At 51.2% G+C, this 16,794-nt stretch overlaps 1 protein-coding gene across 1 annotated transcript in view; it reads right to left on the reverse strand.

The window, feature by feature from the left end:
• The window catches only part of GALNT14 (polypeptide N-acetylgalactosaminyltransferase 14), a 218,361-nt gene that overhangs the window by 45,511 nt on the left and 156,056 nt on the right, over positions 1 to 16,794 (reverse strand). The window contains exon 3 of the mRNA XM_068974553.1: positions 7,292 to 7,390. Coding sequence (XP_068830654.1) covers positions 7,292 to 7,390 — 99 coding nt within the window. The remainder of the gene's footprint in view (positions 1 to 7,291; positions 7,391 to 16,794) is intronic.

Genomic DNA, 16,794 nt, shown 5'->3' on the forward strand with positions numbered 1-16,794 from the left:
TGCGTACGTGATGCGGATCGAGGGAGACGTGAACCCGGCCCTCAGCAGCTGTGGTCTAGGAGCTACTTACTACAAGCTGTGTGAACTTGGCTAGGTTACTTTCCTGCTCTGTGCAGTAAAGTGTTCCTATCCGTGAAACGGGGATAATAAGAGTAGTATCCATCATTCATAGGGCTGTAGGAAGAATTAAAGGGAACGTTTCTAAAGCATTCAGCACAGGATATGCTGATAACAGTGATAAAAAGCTGTAACAGTTATTACTGTTTTCTGGATCAGCGGTGATTTTTGAACTGACTTCATCTCCCTTCCTGAGCTGGGAATCTGTTGCCTCCAGGCAAGACTAGGTTTCCGTGTTTATTCTGAGTCTCAGTCCTGACTGAGATGGCTGCATCCTGCTTCTCTAAACACACCAAACCGTGCGGTTCCTCAGAAACACTCCTGGGCCATGCCACCTACCACAGGGCACCCAGAGCCCCATGTGTAGTGGGGAGGGGTTCAGATAGGCCTGGCAGAAGCACTCACCAAGCCCTGTTTCTGGTGAGCCCTCCTTTCAAAGCAAGATGCAGAGACTTCCCAGGAGGAGAACTTCCCCTGGAGCTACCTTTATTTATGGAGCCTTAATTCTCACCATGGCAACTAGAGTGAGGTGGAGAGAGGAACCCCAGCCCCAGCCCCTGAGCCCACTGTTGCTGGGAGGTGAACACCCGGAGAGCAGGAGGTGGTGCGAGGGGAACCTCACCACCATCATCGAAAGCAAACATGCCAAACTCAACAACCAGCCCTCCAATCAGAGGGTAAGGGGAGAGGGAGGCAGAGAGAGAAGGAAAACTTGCCGGAAGAATACCCTCTAATGAGGTTTGATTACGGCTGTAGCTTCTCATGCGATTTGCGTCCCCCTCCCCCTGAATCCCTGCCCACTCTTTGAAATTCAAGAGTTCTCTTCTGTGAACATCAAAAGGTAAATCGCGTGTAGCTCTGCGCTGGTTGAACTGAGAGATGATTAGCAAATAAAAAATGTCCAGAGTGTAAAAAAGGAAAAAAAAAAAAAAAAGAACGAAATCGTCAGCAGTAAGTGCTAATTAGACTATTTCCTGGTAACACCTGGCTGGTTTTTGCTCCTCTAAACAGAGCAATTGGAGTGATGGTGGGGTGGGGGGGGGGGGGGGCGGGGTGGGTATTGAAAAAGTGGCTCCGGGCTGGGAGGAACTGAGATGGGCAGGGGCTTTGGGCGCCTGGGGTGGCTGGAGAAGGAGAAAGGTCAAATCCAGCCCCGGGGACCTGACTCAGGTCCCCAGATGGTCCCCCTGGGTCCTCTCTTCTGCACACCCTACCCTCATCCCTGCCACCCAGACCCTGGGGGCTTACACCTCCCTCCCTCCTTTGGTCTTACCAGTTCTCTGCCAGGACACCTCACCAGCCCCTCTGCAGCCAAGCCAGCCCTCCCTTCTCTCCAGGGCCCAGTTTTTCCCTTGCTTCAACCCCACTCTCTGGCTGTTCTGTGCCTCTTCCTTTCACAATCTCTCAGGGAAGTGGGTGCTCGTCTCACAGGCACATCCCGGTCACGCTGGAGCCTGGGAATTATCCAGGAAATGAGTTTCCTATCCACAGCTCACTCTCTGCCAGAAGGTAGCTGCCTGCAGGGTCTATACCTCTGCCCACTGCACCCTAACCACAGCTTCCCCCGCCCTAGACCCCCGAGAGGTGGCTGGTTACGGCAGTGTGGGAGGCCATGAGGCCTCCACTATCTACGACTGTGTGATCCTGAGTGGGACGCCAGGCAGCTCCCAGCCTTCATTTCCATCTGTAATTACATTTTCCTTGTAAAGGCAGGCGATATTAATACTTGACCTACTTCACAGGCTTTTGTGTGTATGAAATGAGGAAATGTATTTGAAATTGCTTTCTGAACTGCACGGGGCTCTATTGCAGGCAGCGTTTATCAGACGCTCCATAAATGCCAGCTGAATGAAGACCTGAGGCTGGTTGACAGTTGAGTTTAGTCATTCTGGAGTCAGGCCATCTTGGGTTCAAGTGCTATGTCTGGGTTCAAGTGCAGTGTCTGTGTATCTGCCATTCACTAGCTGGAGACCTTCAGGAAGTATGGAACCACCAGCATAAGTGCCTCAGCCGCAGGAAACACAGGAAACGAGCTTAGCACACTGCCTGGCACGCAGCAGCCGCTCTTGGAATCTGGGGCTTGATAATTGTGACGATACTGTCTCCCTGGTGGCTCAGATGGTAAAGAATCTCCCTGCAGTGCAGGAGATCCAAGTCCAATCCCTGGGTCAGGAAGATCCTCTGGAGTAGGAAATAGTAACCCACCCCAGTATTCTTACCTGGAGAATCCCAATGGACAGAGGAGCCTGGCGGGATACAGTTCGTGGGGTCGCAAAGAGTCAAATGCACCTGAGCAACCAAAACTTCACACTTCACTTCTGGTTCTCAGCGTGTGATCCTGGAGCTAGCACAGCCCCAGTGTCACCTGGGGACTTGTTAGAAATGCAAATTCCTACTCTAGATGTATTCAGTTGTAATGTCTGGGGGTGGGGCCCAGGAAACTGCGTTTTGACAAGCCCTCCAGGGGATTCTGATGTCCACTCAAGCTTGGGAGCCGTGGCATTGGAACCCTACTGTCTCCCTGGGCTGGAGGTGCCTCATGGCACACGCTGTCGCCTGAGGCTCACTCTGTGCCAGGCATTGTTCCAAGGCCTTTAACCACCTGCACTCCTTCACTCCTCACCACAATCCTCTGAGGCTGTTATTAACAGTATTCCTGTTGTGCAGAAAAGGAAACTGAGGCAGAGAGGTGAAGAGGTGCCCAGATGTCACACAGCTGGTAAGGACAGAGTGGGAATATCTGACCCCAGCATCCAATTTCTTCACCACTTTAATCTGAGAGACTGCTCCTCTAAATCTAGATTATTACGAAAAGCCACAGCGAGGAGAATCAAGATATAAACTGGCCATGTTCCAGAGCTCCCATGGGAGGCAGGGGGCAGGAGGATGCTCCAAAAGGAAAGAGGAGGCCCTAAGTCTCAAATATACACAAGGACTCGTGGCAGCAGCAGTCAAGAGAAACTGCTGTTCAGGGCTTTTCTCTGTCCTTAAGTGAGAAAAGTGCCCTAACTCATCAAGACCGTGACTCTCTCCCTCCCCCCATCGCCCACCCCAACGTGCCTCTGCCTGGCTCTGAGTGCCCCCGTGTGCACCTTCCCAGCCCCCTCCCCTGGCTAATGCAGGAACTTGGGCAGGGATGGGCAGAGGGACCAAGGCCTGGCCAGGTGCTGGGTGGGAGGAACCAGAGGGCAGCTCAGTCCTTCCCCACCCAGTTCCTCAAGCATCTTTCCCTTGCCAGAGCCTGGCAGCAAAGCCATCCACATTCTAGAGAACTAAAGATGAAAAATGGTCTTCCCTGGTGGCTCAGATGGTAAAGAATCTGCCTGCAATGCGGGAGACCCAGGTTCGATCCCTGGGATTTGGAAGATCTCCTGGAGAAGGGAATGCCTACCTACACCAGGTTCTTGCCTGGAGAATTCCAGGGACAGAGGAACCTGGTGGGCTACAGTCCACGGGGTTGCATGACTGAGCAAATCACTCACTCGAAGATGAAAAACACCTTAGAAAAGATTCTTCCATCAATGACAGAAGTCAGACAAGAAGTGCTCTTCATTCAGTTCCCTCCCAGTGGCTAGTGATTTATCTGTGCGACAGAACAGGGAATACAAGGGAAGTTTGGGTTCCCAAGGCAAGTGACACCTGGCCGTGGAAGTTCCCAGAAGTAATCTTCCTCGCCTCTACCCCTAAAAGTCACTTCCACTCTGCCCACTGATGATAAGACCATCTGTTCACACCTGGCTCTTGGGTCCCCATTCTGCAGTTTTCATGGACCACAGGGTCTGAGCGGGGAGACTGGCTCACACTGAAGTTCCGGAGAGGCAGAAAAGAGGTCCTGGGCTCAGCCAGCAAGGCACCCAGCAGAGTGTGGGGTAGCGTCTGGCAGGTCATGGGGCCTTCTGAAAAGTATGCCCTCCCCATCCAGAGTGCAGGGCACCAGGGCCTCTGGAGAGGCTCTCCTTCAAGCTGGTGGACAGAGACACTGGGGCAGATCCCTACTCCCCGGATTCCCCCCAGGAAGCCAGAAACCTGAGTCCTGGCTCTTTCACTTCCCAGCTCTGTGGCCTTGGCCTCCATTCACTATGTGCACCCTGACTTCACAGACCCTGATGGGGCTCCAAATGAAGTGCGAGATGGAATGTGTTCTGTGGACCATAAAACTCAGCATTAATATTAATATTAACATATTAATATTGTTATCATAAAGTATCATTATTACTATTATAAAGAGCTGGAGGAACAGCGGGAAGAAAAAGAGAAATATGTCTTAGAGCTAAAAGAGATGAGTCTGGGGGCAGTGCCTGAAGTGCCCCCGAGAACTTAAACACAGTGTAAGGAAACATAGGGGGTCGGGGTCCTCACATTATAACAGCCTCCAAATGTTCCAGGGTAATGTCTTCTTGTGGGAAATGTGACAGAACTTGAAACATGAACAGTATTTTTATCATCATCAATACCAGTGTAGCTAACAACATGCCCAAGGTCACAAAGCTAGGAAATGGTAGGGTAGGGACTGGACACAGGTCTTCAGATCCCAGGTGGTGTGCCCCTTTAAAAGCACTCCAGAGCCATACAGACCCAGGAATGGCTGCTCTCGGCCAGCACAGTTCTCAGTCTTTTATCCCAATTAATCAGGGCAGCTCTAAGCTGTAGGATCGATCCAGATGCAACAGGGAGGGTAGGTAAGACATGAATAGGATACAGGCCTTCAGCAACAGTTCACTGAGGATTACGTCTGGGAAAATGCATTAAGTGTAAGAGTTGAGATATGCAGAGAAGGAGCCCAGAAGAGATCCCTGAGGGAGTGTGTGTGTGTGTGTGTGTGTGTGTGTGTACTTAGCGGGATGGGGGTGCGTGGCCAGCCTAGAAGGTAGGGAGCCTCTCTCGGATGTTCTGGTGTCCTCATGGAAACATCCAGCAGACATGCCCAGATGCGACCTTGCATGGTGGGGCAGGGTGTGGTCTGGCACTGTGGAATCACTTCCCTCTGCTCCCCATGGACCTGTTTTTTCTGCAAGGTTCAGAAACTCCATTCTCCCTTCAGCAGAAGCTGCTGCTAAGTTGCTTCAGTTGTGTCCGACTCTGTGCGACCCCATAGACGGTAGCCCACCAGGCTCCCGCGTCCCTGGGATTCTCCAGGCAAGAACACTGGAGTGGGTTACCATTTCCTTCTCCAATGCATGAAAGTGAAAAGTGAAAGTGAAGTCGCTCAGTCGTGTCCAACTCTTTGAGACCCCATGGACTGCAGCCTACCAGGCTCCTCCATCCATGGGATTTTCCAGGCAAGAGTACTGGAGTGGGGTGCCATCACCTTCTCCCTTCAGCAGAAGAGACTACGTAAATCATCAATTGAACCACCACTGAGCCCTGTGCCCCCACACAACTGCACCAGCTCACAGATCACAAAGGCAGTTTATTAATCTACGTCCAGACTCACGGTGACACCTGACAGTGACTTGGGACATTTTCTTGTCAAGAGCTGAAGCCTTGCTGGGAAATCAAACTTGAATCAGGCAGTGGCTTGTGGGGTGAATGCAGAACCAGGGCAGATGGGACAAGCAGCTGGCAGGAGGAACCAGTCAGTCTGTGGCCAAGGATAGCTGGGCACGGACAGCTGCCCCCAGAGATGTGGGACGCGCCAGGTTGAAGACAGCACATTTGGGCTGTGCGCTCTTGAGTTTCCAAGGGACACCGTGGCCCTGCATGGTGGACATGCATCATGAGTGACAGGTGGCGCTGAAGACACTGCCCACCATCAGAGTCAGCCTGTTACTGACACCCTCCCAACACCCGGACCGCCCTGCCTGCCCACAGCCATGCCCGTACAGGAAGGAGAGCAGAAGGTGTGGCTTGGTGATGAAAATGGCAACAGTTTGGCTGTGCTTGATTGTACTCTTGGCTCACATTTAATCTCACCTCCTTCTCTCTGGGATCAGCTGACCATGTGATGGGCTAGCAGATCAGGACGGGCTGCAAGGGGCTGTGTCCCAGGGACGTGGGGCACTTTACCCCAGGGCCAGCCCCCTGCTCTGCTGGAAGTGTGACTGGGGGCATCCCGGGGCCAACTCCTCCCCCAGAGAAGCTGAACGCCACCTCTGGGACTAGCCTTGTCCTGTCAGGCTGCTGAGAACTCTGAGGTCAGAGTGCAAGGGTCGAAACTCTGCCTCACTGTCGTCAGCTGAGCAGCAGTAGGCCTTAATTTAGTGTCTCTGAGTCTCAGTGTCCTTCGCTGTGAAGTGGGCACAGCAGTGGCCAGTCCCTGAGAGCATGAGCTCAGGCGCGTCTGTCCTCCAGGGGACTCAGTGACAGTGGTGCTACCTAAGGGGCCAGTGGTGCTGAGGACCTGAGTGAGGGGGGCGGGCCAGGTGATGCTGGAGGGAGGGCGGCCATGGGAGGGGCTCCAGAGGAGAGGACGGGGTGCAGCATGGGGAAGGGGAGCTGACACAACCCGGGTCTTCTGAGAGGCAGAGAGGCGAGGCTTTCCCGGCCAAGTCTCCAGGGCCCCACTGAGTTCTAAGGGGAGTTCTCCTGAGAGCGGGTGCTACATACTGAAAATCCATGGGGGCCACACACAGCGAGAAAAACCGATCAGAGCAAGGGCCTGGCCCTGATGAGGAGCCGAGGGTGGACGGAGAGGCCTGAGGGGGACCGGGGCTGGAATACAAGGTGACGGGCAAGAAAGCGGACATCAGCTGTTCCCTTCGGGCTGATCTGACCTGCACCACGGTCCCTGGTGGGGGTGCGGGAGGCAGTGGAGGGGCAGGGGCTGGGCTGGGCACACCTCGCAGACCAGAGTTCTAACCCCAGCTGAATGCTGGGGGCGGAGGATGTACTCAGCCTCTCGGGGCCCCAGCTTCCTCGCTGGCTGTGAAAATGTGAACTTCTGTCCTAGAGGCAACCTGTGCAGTGGTTAAGGGCAAGTGCCCTGGGGTCAAGTCCTCTGACTGTCAGTGACCTTCCATAAGTAGCCTAATGCCTCGGCCTCTGTCTTTCCTCCCATATAACAGGATAAAGGCCACCCTCATAGGAGTGTGAGGAGTGACCACCCTAGTGGACACACGTGGAGTGCGCTGAGCAGCACCTGGCGGGTGCTTGGAAACACTTGGACCAGTCCCCAGTAAGCAGACACACCTTACCGAGGGCCGACCCGGAGGCCGACAGACAGGAAGGGTCTTACCTGCGGATGGTTCTGAGCAGAGTGGAGCGGGCCTCGTTGTGGAAGGCGATGATGATGCTGGTGGGAGGGAGGTCTGTGCAGTACACCAGCAGGGTGCATCTGGAGAAGGAAAGACAGCAGGGCAGGAAGGACCTTAGAGACAGAGCAGACATAAAGGGCTGGAACCGTGGGCATCAATGGAGTGGACAGATGCCTGGTGTCTGGTGGGGCCACCGCAGCTGCACAGCACCATGTAAGACCCCAGAGCCTCACCTGGTCCTACTGCATGGAAAGGAAGCTCTGAGAATGATTACAGCAGGATCTCCTACCAACCTTGGGGAACTTGGATCGAATTAAGTGGATATACAGGCCATTTTGGGGCTTCCCTGGTGGCTCATATGGTAAAGAATCCGACTGCAATGCAGGAAATCTGGGTTCGATCCTTGAGCTGGGAAGATCCTCTGGAGAAGGGAATGGCTACCCATTCCAGTATCCTTGCCTGAAGAATTCCATGGATCGAGGAGCCTGGCGGGCTATATTCAATGGGAATGCAAAGAGTCAGAGACGACTGGGCGACTAACACACAGACCCTAAAGAGGGCTGAGCCCCGAAGAATGGATGCTTTCCAACTGCGGTGCTAGAGAAGACTCTTGAGAGTTCCTGGGACAGCAAGGAGATCAAACCAGTCAATCCTAAAGGAAATCAGTTCTGAATATTCACTGGGAGGACTGATGCTGCAGCTGAAGTTCCAATACTTTGGCCACCTGATGCAAACAGCTGACTCAGTAGAAAAAACCTGATGTGGGGAAAGATGGAGGGCAGGAGGAGAAGGGGGTGACAGAGGATGAGATGGTTGGATGGCCGACTCAATGGACATGAGTTTGAGCAAACTCCAGGAGATACTGAAGGACAGGGGAGTCTGGCACGCTGCAGCCCCCGGGGTCGCAAACAGTCAGATATGACTGAGCAACTGAACAACAACAGGACATCAGTGTGGGACTTCCCGCTTCCCTGAGGCATTGCACAGTGGTTTCTGGCAGCCGCACAAGCCCACGCTCAAACTCAGGCTCCGCAGCCCAGTCTGTGCCGATCAAGATCTCACCATGTTCTGGGCAAGCAGCTCCAGCCCACCACACCGTGCTGATTCCCGACCTACTGCTGCCCCAGTACCTACACCAAAATCTGGCATGTTTAAAGAGGCTGAGCCCTAAAACTCGGCATATGCAATAAACCTGTGTCTTGAAAAGACATTCATTTCCCCGTGTCCAGGATGGTTTTGTATGACAATTATATCTAGGATAATTTCAATTTAATACCTCACTGCAAGTGAAAATTGTAGCCCGCAGCCTGAAAATTACTATAATAATGGAAATAAACCCACATAGTGAGGCCGGAGCCACCAGGGGCAATCTCTGGGTAATGCCGCCTCTCTTTTCTCACTGTTCCAGGGGTAGTAAATGAGGATGTAAATAAGAGATGTTTGGCGAGTCAAACATGTCCTTTGCCTGTTTTTCCATTTCTTTCCAAGTGTGGGGCTTTTGGGGTCCAGAGACCCAAGAATGGACTTCAAGGGGACTGTGAGCCCTCTGAAATAATCTGCAAACTTGTATATGAATATGTGTTTGTTTTTTCCCTGGGAAGATGGTCCATAGCATTCTGCAGGTTCTCAAAGAAGCCTGTGCACTGAAACACTGAACCTCAATCCTAGGACAATGGGCCTGACACCCATTTGGCCTCCCTGATAATTCTGAACATTTTTTCCTGTAAGAGCAAACCTTGAATACAGAGGCTCTAAGCAAGGCTAGACTGGCCCCTTTTCCTGCCTTGAAGGCACCCAGCTGGGAGAGAATGTGGCCCCACAGGTGCTGGGGGAGCAGAGGGAGGCAGGCCCCCAAATGGGGAGTAAAGAAGGCTTCATAGAGGAGGAGGTGCTGTGTCTCAGGGCGACATAGGGATGGATGGAGAGATATGGGGTACAGCATCCCCATCACAGCACAGTTTTTGGACCTGCATGCCAGATGCCCAGGGAAGCAGCTCACAGAATACTGGCCCCAGGGGTCTGGATACCACTGAGCCGCTGTGAGATGGTGGGTCAACCACTCACCTCTCCAGGCTGCTGTCTGCTCATCTGTAAAACAGGGCTTGGGCCCACAGCTCTTCTGCTCAAGTTTCTCCAAGCATCAGTAATCAGAAGCTTTGATTGTAGCTGACATTCAATAAGTGTGGTTGATTCGAATGAAATGCAGCAAAAATCATTCGGCAGCTGAGGCTCCACTGTGTGGCTGGACGTTCACATTTTTTAATACTTTTCTAAGACTCATCTGGAATTTGGAAATAATTTTTAAGTTGTAGATTTTCCCCCCTAGATTGTGACAATGTTAGGTACTTAGCTCGACAAATAATAACTATCATGATGATGAACATCACACTGAAGCCTGCAGTCTCCTCCTCCTGTCGGGTGGAGCCAAGTCTTGCATTGGCTGGAAAGGCACCTTCGGTGAGTGGCTCTGCCCTGTCCCGCAGTGGGTGGGGGCACTGGGAGGCAAGAGGCAGAGAAGAGAGCAAAGAACGTAGCATCTGTGTTAGAGAAAGAAACCTGGGCTGTGACACTGATGCAAAGCCTGGATCTGCTGAAAAACTGGCTATGTGCCCTTGGACACATCCTTTCTCTTCTCTGACCTTCAATGTTATCACCTGTGAGAAGAGGTGAAGACTGCAGAGAATGCAGGCAAAACGTGGTATTTCACAGCTGCTGAATAAATGGTGGTGAGAACTATTACTGTTATGACTACACAGTGGCTGAACTGTCCCTCCAGGCTACGTTCAATGCTTATGGGCTAGAACTGCAAACTCAAGAGTTCAGCCAAGGAAGGGGCTTGGAGACAACCTAGTCCAGCCTCCTAAGCTGGGCTGAACTTGGTAGCGTAACAGGCCTCCGTGGGCACCTGTGCCACTGTGCTTCCGGGCCTCAGCCCCCTCCAGCCTCCTGCGTCTCCAGGATAAAGGACAGAGGCTCTTTCTGGAGGCAGGGCAGAAGCCCCATGCGCGCCTCCTGTGTGCACAGGCCCAGGGAAGGTGAGCTCTAGGAGGGAGGTGCCTTACAGCTCCTGGCACAGGGTAGTATCTTCCTCCCACCCCTGCTCACAGCTCAAGTGCCTGGACTCATCCTTCGTCTCTGACCCTCACAACAGCCTCTGAGAACCTCCACTCCACAGAGGACAACCGAGGCTCGGGATCTCGCTCAAAGTCCCACATCTGGTGAGTGGCTGAGATGGGCTGCACCCAGGTTCCAAGACTTCTAACGTGATATGTGTCCCTAGCATCCCTCTGTGACCTCACCCAGGTAAAGGCGCAGGAGCCCGAGGAGCTGATGCTGGGCAGGGCCCCCCTTCCCAAGCCCTGTGCACAAGCCACCTGCCTGCCCTCCAAGGTCCAGGAGGAGCTGCAGAACCACTTAGGGATGGGCCCCGGGCACTGGCAGCAACAAGGCTGAGGTGCCTGGAAAAGTCCTTAAAACTGGTTGCTGTGAGGAGAGTCAGATGGTGCCTGGGCTTTCTGTGAGAGGATCTGAAAGATTAATCAAACAGCGAGATCTATTAGGGGCACCAGGGGAATGGAGACAGCTGCCAACACTGAGATCTGGCGCCGACAGACGGACGAGAAAGCATGTTTATAATTTATTAAAGATTCAGGGGTTTTGCTCGAGAGAAGAGCTGTGAGCAAAAAAGATTGGGGGTGGGGTGGAATCGGGAGAGGAAGGGCGGCACCACTGCTGTGTGTGCAGACAGATGCCAGCCCAGAGCTGCCGTCCTGACTGCCACAGCAGCTCCTGAATAATGCACACTCCTCTGAGCTGATTTTCCATGGGGTAGTTTCTTTTTTTTTTTTTTTTAAAGAGTCAACTGACTTCATTTCTGCAAGCTCAGGTGGGTCTCCCAGTGCATCCTAACCATCCATTCCTTGAGTGTTCACCATCAGTTATCCACTGAGGATGCTTCCAGAGAGGTGCTCTGAGATGCTAACCCCTGGCATGGGGTCAGAGCTTCTTCTTCCAACTCTTCCCACCTCTCCACCAGCCAATCACTGCTCTGATGCCTACCCCGCCTCGTCTCTGCACCTGAACAGGTACCAAAGCGGGGATGTTAGAAACACACCAAGCGAGGATGGCTGTCAGTTAACCCAGAAATATAATGTGTGCACATGCCTTTTATTTTATTGCACAAGCTCATTAAACTGACAGTGGCCCGTAAACAGAGTGTTCTGATGATCTTCATCCCCATTTTATCATCAGGCAGGAGGGCTCCTGCCGGGCCTGCCCATGGTGTGCCTGCCGGGGCTACAACCATGGTCCTCTGCTTCTTGGACACACAGTCTTCCCCTGCAGGATGCCACCCTTATGGAAGAAAAGAAGTGGTCATCAATTATAAACATTCAGGATTTTATTCTCGAGTGTAAAAGCAGGAGGGACTGACGGAGAGGCAAACTCAGTAACTCTGAAGCAGAGAGGACAGCATAATTACTGTTACTGATATGTCCAGAACTGACAATCCTCTGTGTCCAGAAGGCAAAATCTAGTGTCCCAGAGGGGAGGCTGAGAGCAGTTAGAGAAAGGGGAAAGGTCACGCAAGGACACAGTGTAACACAGTGGAAATCAAACAGGCCTAGGGTGGGACACACTGGGCCAAGCCCTCATCACTTGGGAGCTGGAAAGCCACTGCTGTGATGAAATGATCCGCCTCAGGGAAGGTCTTTAAATGACCATTTAGTGATCCCTGCTCAGGTGCTGTCCTGAGCACCTGCATGTTTAATGCTCACAACAGCCCTACAAGGGTAGGGGTGGAGGGTGGAGCGGCACTGTATGGATTCGCTCAGGAGGAGACTGAGACGCAGAGAGATCAGGTAACTCACTGCAGCTGGTGAGCCCAGGCCTGCCGCACGTCCATGTCGCCAAGCCACCACCTCTCTGTGCCGCTGGCCGCCAGCTCTCCCTGCAGTGTACTCTGTGCCCTGTACACTGTGTGGACTGCTGGGCCCACATGCCATCATCACCCCAAGGCGCACTTTCGACCGAGCTCTAGAACCCCGCAGGGAGGGCCAGGTTGCCTGCCATTTCTGGGTAGCCACAGGAAGACCGGGAACTGAGACCTGCCAACTGAGCCGCCATAGGAACATCCTAACAGAGGCTCCCTAACACCAAGATGGAGCCTGAAAAGGCAGGGGCAGGGAGACTTCAACGAGGCCCTGGGAGGCATGTGAACCTGAAACTCATGTACACCCGTGGAGGATTCACGTCAATGTATGGCAAAACCAATACAGCATTGTAAAGTTAAAAAAAATAAAATAAAATAAAATAAAATAAATAAATGAATAAAAATAAAAATTACTAAAAAAAAAAAATAAACAGAAAGCTATGGTTTGTCCCTCCAGTTTCCGAAGGCCCAGTACTCACACCACAGACCAGATCAGGCATGTAAAACAACTAGGTTCTCATCTCCACATTGGCCACTTGCCTGAACTCTAAGGTCACAAAGGCCAAGGGAACCAGGCATAAGATGGAAAGCAGGGGTGGGGCTAGTTTCCGGTCCCCAAGGGAGTGATGATCTAGATTCCCATGCAGCTGGTTGCAGCACAGCCTTCCCTTGCTCCCCACTTTCATCTCTGTCCCCCGTGTCCTCCACATGAGCCCAGAAGAGGCCCCACGGGGACCACATCTCCTCCCCATTCCCCTGCCTCCAACACTTCCCCAAAACTGATGTGTGTGACAAAGCAAGGACAAAAGGGGAAGAGCTTTTGGCCCAATGACTGTTCCAGAAAGTCAGCTTCCTCTGCACCGAGACCAAGAACACCTACTCCATCCCCAGCTCAGTTCTATGCAAGAAAGTCCACTCTCAGCTAGGAGGAAAAGGAAGATGACCTAAACCTATGAAATGCCAAATCTGTGACTGGCCTCTAGGTTCCAACTTGACTCTTCGGAAGAGAAAAACACAAGCAGTCTAAAAAGTACGACAGCTGTAAAACCAGAAATTCCTTTTAATCTCATTTCATGGGCAACACTGATACACTGTAAGGCATGAAATTTTTATTTCATGTCAATTTCACTGGGATTTCACATGCAGATTAATTTGTTCATCCACATAAACATATACTGCTCTGACTCCTTGCCGCCACAGCCACTCTCACTTAGTGTTACAGAAATCCTGCATCTCATAAAAGACACTTAAGACAACAGTAAGATCTGCAATTCCCTGACCCTGCCATGTTTTGAATTGCTGAGCACATAATTAAATTCTAGTGTCCTAGGAGGAGCAGGCAATGGCAACCCACTCCAGTACTCTTGCCTGGAAAATCCCATGGACGGAGGAGCCTGGTAGGCTGCAGTCCATGGGGTTGCTAAGAGTCAGATGCAACTGAGCGACTTCACTTTCACTTTTCACTTTCATGCATTGGAAAAGGAAATGGCAACCCACTCCAGTGTTCTTGCCTGGAGAATCCCAGGGATGGGGGAGCCTGGTGGGTTGCTGTCTATGGGGTTGCACAGAGTCAGACACGACTGAAGCGACTTAGAAGCAGCAGCAGCAGTGTCCTGGGAAGGAGGTAAATGGGCCAGGGCAGGAAGTGAACTGCTTAGGAACTGGGCTGGGCTCTGGGCTGGGCAGCTGAAGGCCCCCAGCCCCTACCTCCTTGTGGATGGAACCTGGTGTCTTGCTTTTAAGGGACAGACTACAGTTAAAGTGATGGGATGTCACTTTTGTGATTAGGTTTCAAAAGATGGTGACTTCCCTTTTTGGGCTAGTATGCTTTGCTGAAGCACGCTGCCATGATGAGGAGCCTCAAGCGGCAAGGAACTGAGAGTGGGCTTCTGGTCCATAGCCTGTGATGAAACGAATTCTGCCAACAACCATGTCAGTGAACTTGGAAAAGGGCCCTGCAACCCGAAACGTGCCCTGAGATGTGCTTTGAGATACCTGCAGCCCCAGATGACACCTTGAACACTGCCTATTGAGAGACCCACCTTGGCCATGCCTGAATTCCTGAGCCACAGAAACTCTGAAATGATAAGCATTATTATTACTGTTTTTTTTTTGGCTGCACCTTATTTTTTTGGTGGCATGTGGGATCTTAGTTCCCTGACCAGGGATCAAACCTACGTCCCCTGCAGTGGAAGTGCAGAGTCTTAACCATTGGATCACCAGGGAAATCCCAATAAACATTATTTTAAGGCACTAAATTGTGTGGTAATTTGTTATGTAGCAACAGACAATTAATATGGGTACCCTTGGCTCCTGAAAAACCAACTTCACCAGGGTTTCTCACTCCCTGAGGAGTCAAAGGTAAATCCCCTGGGGTACTTAGTGGAAGAGCTATGCAAAGGCATCACAATTCTCCCAGCATGGAACTCCAGAACCTCCACTGGACCCTTCATTCATGCTCTGCTGGCATCAGGACGTTGTTAGGTATGGATTCCTAGGGCCCCCGTATAGAGAGGGACGTTCTTAAGGGGAACCTGCGGGGCTGTTCCAATACTCATAGTTCTTTTGCTGTTGTTCAGTCGCTCAGTCGTGTCTGACTCTTTGCGACCCCATGCACTGAAGCACACCAGGCTTCCCTGTCCTTTACCATCTCCTGGAGCTTGCTCAAGCTGATGTCCATTGAGTCAGTGATGCCATCCAACCATCTCATCCTCTGTCGTCCCCTTCTCCTCCTGCCTTCAATATTTCCCAGCATCAGGGTCTTTTCTAATGAGGCGGCTCTTGGCATCAGTTGGCCAATGTATTACAGCTTCAGCATCAGTCCTCCCAATGAATATTCAGGATTGATTTCCTTTAGGATTGATTGGTTTGATCTCCTTGCAGACCAAAGGACTCTCAAGAGTCTTCTCCAGCACCACAGTTCAAAAGCATTGATTCTTCACTGCTCAGCTTTCTTTGTGGTCCAACTCTCACATCCATACATGGGTATTGGAAAAACTATAGCTTTGACTATACAGACCTTTGTCAGCAAAGTAATGTCTCTGCTTTTAAATACACTCTCTAGGTTTGTCATAGCTTTTCTTCCAAGGAGCAAGCATCTTTTAATTTCATGGCTGCAGTCTAATTTCAGCTCTTGAGGACTTCTTAATATGAATCACAATCCATGGAAAAATTGTTGCAGTGTCTCTCTTCTCAGTTCTCCCATGGATGGTGCATAACTAGTAAGTACCCTTCCATGCAAAGAGAAGTTAATGCATTTCCTACAATGATGTCAGAGGGCTTAAAGGCCTGATTCACTTGCAGAATTTCAGTTAAGAAAGATTGACCTAGTTGGCATCACAGACATCCCTCCATTCCAAGAACACAAGGCCATTTGGCAGAGCACTTGTTCTCAGGGTGGGCCTATTTAGGCCAATAAAAACATTCCCTTGTACCAACCATCACCTTGTTCTTGGTTGAATCTATCTGTCAGGCCAGTTCGAGGTCTGCAGTTCAATTCCCGCTCCTCAGAGGACCCTCTAGATTTCTTAGCCACCTACTTCCATTAGCATCAGGTTTATAAGAAAAACCTACATCTTGATAATTCTAGAGCACTTCCACTATCATTATTAACTGCATGCTGTAAATCAAACTGGTGATCTCCTAAGTCAATTCTGCATTTTCCTGGTGATGTACTATAAGAATGCCCCAAAGGGTCTTTGCTGACAACCTGGGAAGCTAACTGGGGCAGGGAGTCACCAGGATATAAAGGGCCACATTGTCTGGAGGCCCCCAAAGGCTCGGTCTCTGCCTCCATTTTGCAGCCCAGAGTAGATGGAAGATCTTTCCCTCTTTGGCTCCATACAACCTCTGGACCACTGCCGTATAGGATGGGAAAGGACCACAGAGCTCCTCTGGTGGTCAGTTCCTACACTGTGAGCTTCTGGACTGTATTTCTAAGAGAAGACTATTCCTGCTCTGTGAATAAAGTCTGTAAGAGTTGGGACTTCTCTGGTGGTCCAGCGGTTAAGAATCTGTCTTCCATGCAGGGGATGCAGGTTCTATCCCTGGTCAGGGAACCAAGATCCCACATGTCTTTGGGCAACTAAGCCTGCAAGCCACAACTACTGAACCTGTGCACTCTGGAGCCCACACTCCGCAAATAAAACCCGACACAGCCAAATAAATAAATATATATATTTTTAGAAAGTCTACAAGAGTCAGAGAAGTTTGGTGCATGAGAAATACTGGAAAACTATTCAAATACTTTTTTGGTGATTCATCCTTGTACACTGAGACTTCCACTAGGCCCTGTTTACCAAGCTTTGACCTTGCCCTGTAATCCTTCACATATAATGGGAACTCCATATTTAAGGGATATACTGAACCACCTAACATCCTACCACACAGAATTTTGTAGGACACAGATTTTAAAACACACTGCTTCCAGCTCTCTTTTTTTTAAGATGTGTAAACTGAGGCCCAGAACAGTGAATGAGTTGACCCGCCAAGATCACGCTACTAGGTAGTGGCCAAGCTAAGATCTCCTAGTTCTTGTCTATTGAACTTACTGTT

Source organism: Capricornis sumatraensis, chromosome 1 (assembly GCF_032405125.1).
Source record: "Capricornis sumatraensis isolate serow.1 chromosome 1, serow.2, whole genome shotgun sequence".
In the NCBI taxonomy this organism is placed as follows: Eukaryota; Metazoa; Chordata; class Mammalia; order Artiodactyla; family Bovidae; genus Capricornis; species Capricornis sumatraensis.